The sequence below is a fragment of the Chiloscyllium plagiosum genome, chromosome 43, assembly GCF_004010195.1.
Source record: "Chiloscyllium plagiosum isolate BGI_BamShark_2017 chromosome 43, ASM401019v2, whole genome shotgun sequence".
Classification (NCBI taxonomy): domain Eukaryota; kingdom Metazoa; phylum Chordata; class Chondrichthyes; order Orectolobiformes; family Hemiscylliidae; genus Chiloscyllium; species Chiloscyllium plagiosum.
This window is the reverse complement of record NC_057752.1, coordinates 87,721-97,651: the sequence shown is the minus strand read 5'-3', so window position 1 is coordinate 97,651 and position 9,931 is coordinate 87,721. Positions and strand designations below refer to the sequence as shown.

General features: G+C 37.6%; 1 protein-coding gene across 5 annotated transcripts in view; it reads left to right on the top strand.

The window, feature by feature from the left end:
- pan2 (poly(A) specific ribonuclease subunit PAN2) overlaps positions 1-9,931 on the top strand; it is a 90,404-nt gene that overhangs the window by 36,998 nt on the left and 43,475 nt on the right. For all 5 annotated transcript variants that reach the window (XR_006309973.1, XM_043681740.1, XM_043681739.1 and 2 more), the window contains 4 exons: positions 571-690; positions 2,507-2,635; positions 8,489-8,688; positions 9,061-9,209. Coding sequence is in view for 4 of the 5 variants with exons in the window: in XM_043681740.1 (XP_043537675.1) it covers positions 571-690; positions 2,507-2,635; positions 8,489-8,688; positions 9,061-9,209 (598 nt within the window). In the remaining variant the exon portion in view is untranslated. The remainder of the gene's footprint in view (positions 1-570; positions 691-2,506; positions 2,636-8,488; positions 8,689-9,060; positions 9,210-9,931) is intronic.

Here is a 9,931-nt window from a genome sequence, read left to right as displayed (position 1 = left end):
CCCTCACCTTAACCTCCTTCCACCTATCGCATTTCCAACACCCCTCCCCCAAGTCCCTCCTCCCTACCTTTTATCTTAGCCTGCTTGGCACACTTACCTCATTCCTGAAGAAGGGCTCATGCCCGAAGCGTCGATTCTCCTGCTCCTTGGATGCTGCCTGACCTGCTGCGCTTTTCCAGCAACACATTTTCAGCTCTTATTTGATTATATTGTTTTGTATGCTTTCAGCCCTGGAGCAAGAAGATTGTACAGTCTTAAAATCTTCTTGAATGGAAGCTCACAGAAGAGGATATGGGTCATTGAGGGAGATTGCCCTGAATTTTGAGTTTTGTAAGGGAGCGATTATTTCTGGAGGTGTTGGCTGTATCCTCAAGTTAAACTAGAACTTTAGACCTTTTGTTAACCTTGGAATTTGTACCAAGCCTTTGGGTCTACATCTTTTACACCAAAAATGTGCAATTGCTTGTTTTTTTTTGTTTTAAGTATCAGTTTAATGATGAATTATGTGAAATATTTGATCTCTGCCTAAATCGTTCAGCAGTTTGATTAATTGTACATGTTTCTGTTTAGGTTACTATAAAATACTCAAAACTTGGTTTAGAAGACTTTGATTTCAAACACTACAACAAGACGCTGTTTGCAGGTTTGGAGCCACACATTCCCAATGCTTACTGCAACTGTATGATTCAGGTCAGGGACACTCTTCCAATCTCTCATTACCTTATCATTCTCCACACTTTTCTTTTATCACCTTCTGGTTTTAAGTTAATTGAAATCTACAAAGTTAGCAAATATAAATCAAGGTAAAACTGTAAAAATTGTCATAGTCTTACCAGACAGTAGGGCTGCTGTCTTATTAGAGACAGATCACTAATGGTGATTTAACCTGAGGACCACCACACATCAGGTGAGGGGAGAGGTTGAGAAGGAGAATCCTTCATGGTAACCTCCGCTGGTGCAGGAATTAAAATCATGCTGGTGGTGTCACTCTACATCACGATCCAGCCATTCAATCAACTGAGCTATAAACCAAACCCTTGATTTTAGCAAGTAAGGAACTGATCTTGCATCCTATCATCCTGTTGTACCATATGTTGATACTCTTTTTGTCTAATTCAAGAAATATGATTTTAAGAATGTTATGTACATGTGTGACCATGCAAGTGATAACTTGTCTTGCTTAATGTGCAGAATGGGGAATATTTGAATTCAAACTGTCGTTACTTCTAGCTTTAGTTTTTTTTTTAAGTTAATTTAAGTTACTTGTCTTGAAGTTTTGTTTCTTTGGACAGTGCTTCATTCTTCGCTGGTGTAAATGAATGTTATGGAGAAAGTGAGGACTGCAGATCAGTCAAAATGTGTGGCGCTGGCAAAGCACAGCAGGTCAGGCAGCATTTGAGGAGCAGGAGAGTCGACGTTTCGGGCATTCGACCCTCCTCCTTGGATGCTGCCTGACCTGCTGTGCTTTTCTAGCACCATACTTTTTGACTCTAAATGAATGTTATGTCTAGTGCAGTTGTGCTTTCACCATACTGTGTGTATATATTAGTAAAATATGGATTTGTTCCAACACCGACTTTCTCGTAGCTGCATAATTTGCAAGAAGGAAGAAATGTTTTCAGTGGAACCCAAATATTTCCTCCATGGACATGGAGGAAAATTGCTGATTAAATTACTAAACAGCTTGAGATTGGAATTAGCAAAGGAAACTACACTCTATCATGTCTTTATTACATTAGATACTGAATGCATCTTTAAAAATTATTTCAAACGCCATTTGTTTACTGTGAATTGATGGCCTGGTTCTATGGAACAAGTGTACCAAGTTAAAAAGGACAGATCTGGTTTTGTGCCCATGATTTCCTACTTCACTACTATTTCCCAATTCTCGATGGGGAGCTGAAAGTGATTAGGGAGTAAACAAAGTCTAGATGTTGCCGCACATGCAGGAAGAAAGTGGGAAATCAGGTTAATTAACCAGAACCACACCAAGATACATCCTGGTAGATGGTTGTATAGTAGACAGGCAAGCCAGAGACCAAATTATTGATCAATTCTAGGAGTAGATGATACCATGTGGCTTACTATTTAACTTCTTGGCCAACTTGTGAGAGATCTAAGTGAAATGATTTTGGCCATCTCAGTCCAATTTCTTCTGGCCTTGTGTCCCGTCCAGACCAACAAAATCAAAATGTCCCATTTAAAAAAAAACATTAGATTAGTTTGTCAGTCTGATTTCTAAAGGTCTAAAAAGAAGAAAAATTCTGCCACACTTGTGGGGATAGGGCATACTGTTTGGACAAGGTAGGGGCACTTTTCTCTGTATCTAATTTGGGAGTACCTAATGAAACTCTGAATACCTGATATGGAAATTCTTCCATTTCTTGGAAACAGCATCTGTCATGCTGCGTGATTTACAATTTTAAGATAGATCTCTGTGATATTTTCATGATTTACCTCAAATATGTGCATTTTCATTTTGTCTATCACTCTTCATTTGTTATAGGTGCTGTATCTGCTGGAGCCCATCCGCTGCCATGTTCAGAATCATCTATGTCAGAAGGAATTTTGCTTGGGCTGTGAACTTGGATTCCTATTTCACATGCTCGATCTTTCGAGAGGTGACCCATGCCAGGTAAATGATTACTGAGCCAGTCTAGATCTTGTAAGATGGATTTTTTGCGTCTCCAATGTTCCCTCAAATATTTTTTTGGGTAGGTTGGCAATTTGTTAAGTGTCCAACCCTTGAATTTTTAAAAAATCTGTCAGGGATGGTGAGTTAAAGAGGCCTGTGTAGGCACTTTGAGGTTGTATACCTTGGAGGGAATGTTACTTGTGTCCACTTGGGTTAGGTCTTTGTTCATGCCACCTATGTTTTTGGTTGTTCCAAATGTACCTTGTTAACCAGAGTTGCTGTCCACTTTTTGCATATTTTAAATAATCAGCAAAAAACTACAAATGTTGAAAATCTTAAACAGAAACTACTATAAGCACTTTGAAATTGTCAGTGTCTCTAGAAACAACAGGCAAGTGCTTTTTGTTTGTTTTCAGAAGAGTCAGAACACAAAAACTAAGTCTGATCCACACGTTTTTCTCTTCGCTTAAATCTCTTCCTTCTGTGGTGAAAGATATAAGCATATGTAGATTTTTAGAAACAAACAACGGGTATGGCAGCATCTATGGAGAGAGAAACAGTTAGTTTCGAGCGCAGTGTGGTTCTTCAGAACTGTTTTTGGGAATGAGGTTGGAAATCTAATCATTTTTAGAGTATGGATTTCACAATAGTGGCATATAGGTTGGTTATTATTGTGGTTACTTATGTGAAATTTAAAAACAAAAATAAACAAGGTCAACTTCCTTCTGAAACAGTGACCTCATCGAGTATATTGCCAGAAAGCAGGTGATTGCAAACCTCTGGAATGTTAATGAAGTAAGATGTTTATACTGTGATGGATTATGACAGGTAGAGTAACCATTGAAGGCAATTAGCTTGTTTCTAATTCAGAATAATACAGAATTGATTTGAGTTTAGAACAATCCAGAGATTGAAAATTTTTGCAGCATAGAATCATAGAGCTGTATCGTATGGAAACAGACCCGTTGGTCCAACTCATCCATGCCGACAAGATATCTAGCCCCATTTTCTAGCATTTGACCCATATTCCTCAATCCTTCCTATTCATGTACCTATCCAGATGCCTTTGAAATGTTTTAATTGTACCAGCCTCCACCACTTCCTCTGACAACTCATTTCCATACATGCACCATCCTATGTCTCTTTTTTAAATCCTTCTCACTTTAAACCTGTGTTTAAAACTAGTTTTGGACTCCCCTACCCTGGGGAAAAGACTTTAGCTATTGAGTTCGGAGGAAATCTGACTGGGGTCTGAAACAAATGTACTTGCTTTCCTAGAAAGAAACATAGGACAGTTCAGGGAGAGCACCAAATCAATAGAAAAGTTAGTCTCTGAAACGTTCAATCTAGTTTGCTTTGCTTAGAAAATCTGAAGGTTGTTAAATGTGGAGTAAGTTTAAGCTCAGTTTTGTGAGTATTCACGTAAGAAGAAGTTCACAGATCTGAAACTGGGGAGAATTGGTTAAGTAAAACTTTAATTTGGTATAGAGGGATAATTTCTTCAGGTTTTAATCTCTGTAATGAGTGGTATCAAGAAACCGGTTGAAACTTTTTTTGCTGCATGTTTTAAGATGTTTAAAACTGTGTTCTATATTTGGTTTAGATTTTATTTATTTGGTTTGCCTGTTCTTTTGTTTCAAAAATCTCCGCAGTCTTGTGTGACTATATTTCTGTGCCTGACCACCATGTTAAACTATTTAAAATATATTTAGTTATGATTAAAATGTTTGAAAATTTAATGATGAAGTCCTGTCACAAATATATTGGTTAGACATAGTTTAATGTTGCACTGGCATTATAGTTCTGAAATACATGATTTAATTAACATGGGAGAATAAGTTTTGGAACGACTTTTGTTTGTGACATCTAGTGACACAACCCGCAGACAAGTAGTGAGAGTAATTCTGGAAATGTACACTCATGCGTGATATTTCTGTTCTGACTCAGTGAAGTATTTTTTTTGACACTGCATGTTTGTGAATTTAGTAAATGTCTTATTGGCTTTAAAAGTGAAATACCCAACCACAGCCACGTTCTGCAGTTAAAATGGAAAATAGCACTAATCAATGGCCAGAAGATAATGGTAACCTAATATTTTGCAATTTGTTGAAGGGTCTCACTCAATAAATGTTAACCTTTCAGATGCTATATGGTTTGCTTAATGTTTTCAATTTTTAAAAACAGACTGCCACTGTTTCTATATGATCATTGCAATCAAATTTCATTTTAGAACAATGTTAGTCTCTTATTTTCTTTCCTGTCATATCTGCAGCCACCTACAGGTCAGAGAATGGCTCAACCAATTGTAGGCCATTACCATCGAGCTTCTTTCGAACAAACACAGACCAGTAGAAAAATTATTTTCTCTAGATTTCCTTCTATACCTGTACCTATGGTGAAACGTCAAACTTCTCAGCTCAGTAAAACATTTATTTTGTGATTGGAAGTAGCAGGATAGTTATCTATTTTGTCTTGTCGCATTGTGCAATACAACATGACCATATTTTGGCATTGTTGCTCTCATTTTTACTGCAAGCTGTGTTCCAAACTCAGCTGAAAACATTCTGATGAATGAAATCTTGTATGTTTCTAGAATTTTCTTTCGTATTTCACAAGGTATTCACAAATTTTCAACAATTGTGACTTGAGCGTGCGACTCCTCTTCTGGTTAAGATTTCTTCCCATATTCTATACTATGTTATTTGCAGTTATTATATTTCACATTACAGTTGCATAATTGTTAATTCTAAAAACCACTTTGCAAACAGTGATGGCGCTGAATTTGCTATTAAACTCAACAGCACCATCTGCAGTTTTACAGTGGAGTTATTGTGCATTGTTCTGTAATTTTTTTTCTTAGTCCATTGATTTTTTTTTGTATGTTGTTTAATTTTGGGAGTTGCCTCCAAGGTGATACAGCAATGGAAGATCAGAACTTCAGTGAATTTGATAATCTGATATGTGAGTCTGAAGGGCCTGCAGTATCCTTGGGTGCTGTTCATGATTAACCAGCTACCTGGCTTCTTAATAGAAAATGGATTTATATGGCTGGAATTCTTCTTTTTGTCACAATATAGCCAGGAAATCCCAGGAATCTAATGGTCCTATATAGCAGTTGAATTCTCATTGTTTATGTCCAGACTTTATATATGAATGTGCGAATTAGAGCCATGTAGCCCCTTGCCTGCTCTGCCATTTGGTAAGATCGTGGCTGAACTCACATTCCCACCGACTAACGTTTCAACTCATTGTGTATCAAACATCTATTTATCTCTGCCTAAAAATACTCAAAGACTCCAGTTGTGCCACTTTTTGAAGAAGAGCGTTCCAAAGACTCCGTCATCTAAAAGAAAAAAAAAATCTCATCTTAAGTGGGCAACTCCTTATTTTTAAACCGTGACCCCTCGTTCTAAGTTCTGCCATAAGGAGAGATATCACCACATCCACCCTCGAGAACCCTCAAAATCTTGTATCTTTCAATCAAGTTGTTTCTTATTCTTCCTAACACCAGAGGATTATGAGCCTAGGCTGTCCAACATTTCCTCATAAGACAGCTTGCCAATTTCAGACATTAGTCGAGCAAACATTATCTGAACTCCTTCCACCATATTTACATTCTTTCTTAAATAAGGAGATTTGCATACTATTTACAGTATTCCAGATGTGCTCTCATCAGTATACTGTGTATAATTGAAACATAAACTCCGTACTTTCATATTCAATTTCCTTGCAGTAAACACTAACATTCTGCTAGCTTTCCGAATTACTTAATGTACCTTCATATAAACCATTGTGATTCATGCACTTGGATTGTCTGCATCTCCGAGCTCTGCAATCTGTCACAGTTTAGGTCATATGTTTTTTAAAAAGTTTTTTTCCTGCGAAATGGACAGCTTTACATTTTCCACATTATATTCCATTTGCCACTTTATCCACTCACTGTTGGTAGCCTTTTTATATCCTCTTCACAACTTAGTTTCATGCCTATCTTTGTGGCATCAGCAACTGTACATTTGGCCCCTTCATCCAAGTCACGTAAATAATTGTAAAAGTATTGAAGCCTCAGCACTGCAATGACTTCTTCATCATCTTTGGGTCCTCCGTTGACTGAAGGTTCTAATGTGTGCTATCCATGGATGTTGGCAAAACTGGCAATTTATGTTGTTTCGTGTTTGGGTGAGTTTCTGCACCTGCATTGCCTCTATACTTTCTTTGGATCTGTCAGATATTGTGACTTTGGTGTATGTGGTCCTCCAAAAATGTTGAACCAAGGGATGGTCAGCTGCAGTGTTTTCCCAGGAGAGGTGGTCTGCAATGCAGCAAAATCTCCACAAACAAGATTAGCACACCCTTTTTTCAAAAAACAGTCTTAACAAGAGTCCTAATGTAGCACAAGCTGGAAGCATGTACTGCAGTGCAGTCTTGTATGGTTAAACTCCCAACAGTAACTTAGTGCAGACTTGACACGCTCTAATCTTTTCACTCTTACCAATCTGTGAATTTCGGAAGTGGAGTATTATGTCCCAATAAGGGGAGAGCGTGCACGTATTAGGGAAGGAAACTGTTGTGTGTCTTTGAGTAGTTTGCTTTGGAGACACTTCTGTATGGGGATATTTTTTGTACATTCTTGATGAATGGCTGACCAAAACCAGAAAACATTTTGTAATATATTTAAACAAATAAGGAAAGCAATCATGAAAATGCTTATAAGTTAACGATTTTTGAGAATATTTGTAGGTCAGGTTGATGATAAGTATGTAAGTTAGCTCACTGAGCTGGAAGGTTTGTTTTCAAATGTTTCATCACCATACCAAATAACATCAGTGAGACTCTCCGATGAAGCCTTGGTGGTATGTCCCACCTCTCTATTTATAGGTTTTGGTTTCTTAAGGTGGGTGATATCATTTCCAGTTTTTCTTCTTTTCAAGGAAAGGTATATAGGGTCTAAATCGATGTGTTTATTGATGGAGTTCCGGTTAGAATGCAATGCCTCTAAGAATTCTTGTGTGTTCTTTGTTTCACCTGTCCTAGGATGTGTATGTTGTCCTAGTCAAAGTGGTGCCCTGCTTTGTCTGTATGTATAGAAACTAGTGATAGTGGGTAGTGTCTTTTGGCGGCTAGTTGGTGTTCATGTATCCTGGTGGCAAGTTTCCTGCTAGTTACTCCGATGTGTGTTTTTTTTTACAGTTCCTGCATGGTATCTTGTAAATGACATTAGTTTTGCTGGTAGTATCTAATGGATCCTTTTGGTTAATTAGTCACTGTTTAAGTGTGTTGGTAGGTTTGTGGGCTACCATGATGCCAAGGGGTCTGAGTAACCTGGAATCCTGCAGACAAGGGATGCATGACTGTTACTTCACAAAAATCCAACCATCTTAAAAAGGCAAATGCTCTGCTTGCAGATACCAACAGGTGGCGATAGACCCAGCTCTACAACATCAAGAAACATTTTCATTCCATCATGGTTCATCCATTAATCCAGAAACCTTCGATTATGGCATCTAATATTTTTTAAAACTTATGTCAACTTACCCTGATTTAAACGTACTGGAAACATGCAGAGAATCTGTCTTCATCTTAAAGAGAATCGAAAAATACATATTTTAGGTGTAGACATCTCAGATTAGGTAATTGAGCCCTTTAGTAGAATTCCAGCACTTTAAGCCTATTTTCCCTTATGCTACTGCCATGGCTTACCTTGAAGGAAAGAGAACCACATGGAATTCAGCTTGAGTATATCTATAGAGTCACCTATTTCTTCTGAACCTAACACGTTCTACTTTTAAGCTCTGGATGGATGAAAATTAGGAGAAAAGCAACATCCTGTTTTTTCTTTTTCCTTTACTCTGTTAGGCCAGCAATTTCCTTCGTGCTTTCCGAACTATTCCAGAAGCATCGGCTTTGGGATTGATCTTGGCTGATTCTGATGAAGCAACTGGGAAGGTGAATTTGGGCCGTCTCATACAGAGCTGGAATCGATTTATATTGACACAACTACACCAGGAGACACAGGAGCAGGAGGGCCCACAGGCCTATCGAAATGTCATGGGGAGGTAATGTGGCTTAAACTAGAACTTGTACAGATTTATAAATTCTTGTACAGAACAGGAAATATGCAATAATGTGCTACTAAAGGTTAATGACACTATTTGTACGAAGTACAATACAGGTCGTTCTGCTATAATGCACATTTTGTCAATGCGAATTCGCTGTAATGTGATTGACAAATTGGGGACGCTGTTTCTAAAGCGCGAACTTTTAAAACGTGTGTTGGCTGTAACATGATATTGCCATTTCTAAAGTGTGATTTTTCTATAACGTGGGGTTGAACAAGAACACAGCAATCATGTTATTGAAGAAGTGACTGTATGTACCATTTTATTTAAAACGCAATACTCTAAAATCTTATCACTTTTTAATTTCAGTACATTTGGATCTTCTGGTGAATCTGTGATTGGGAAGCTGTTTGGTTGTGAAGTTGAGAATTGTAGCACTTGTCGCTGTGGAAAAGAAACTGTTCGGGTTTCTTCGAGTCTGCTTTTCACTTTGCAGTATCCTGATATGAAAAATGCTGGTGAGTAATGCATAGAGAATAATGGGTCTCAGAAATTGCCTTACCTTTCCCTTGCAGTTCAGGATATCCTTATACTTTTGACACATTGAAGCATGATGTCTGGAGTATGATAGACGTTCTCAAAGCTTCATATTGATAAATTTGATTTCTTGAGGCATTTCTTGTTGTGAGTTAGAATATGTATTGTAAGTGTTGTATAGCATGTTGCACTCTGCTTTACAGCCACAAAGTTTGATTACTGTAACAGGACATACACTTACAAGCTTATTCCCATTGAGTTCATTCTGAGTTCAAATCATAGAATAGTACAATTCAATGGTCATTTGGCCCACATAGCCCCTACGAAGTCAATTTTCTCAATAGGTTAGTAACTACTTGTAAGATTTCCAGGGTCTCTTTAAAGTCAAAATGTATTAACAGTAAAGTACTTGTATTATTCTTTGTACTTTGTTCAAGGGTGATACAAATTTTACAGATAATCTGGTAAACCCTGAAGTGTGGCTGTCTCAAAATTACTTACTATCTGTAATATTTTGAAAAGTCTTGTTTGCACGCCTGTCATCTTGTCATATTTATAAATGCATGTGCCTATATTTATAATGAAAGCTCTGCATAAAAGCTTAACATACAGCGATTACACCTTCCTACCCGTGACCACATTTTAGTGCCTCAGTTCAGAGTCTCCAAGCTTTTCAGCTTGTACTATGGAGAAAATCCAAAGT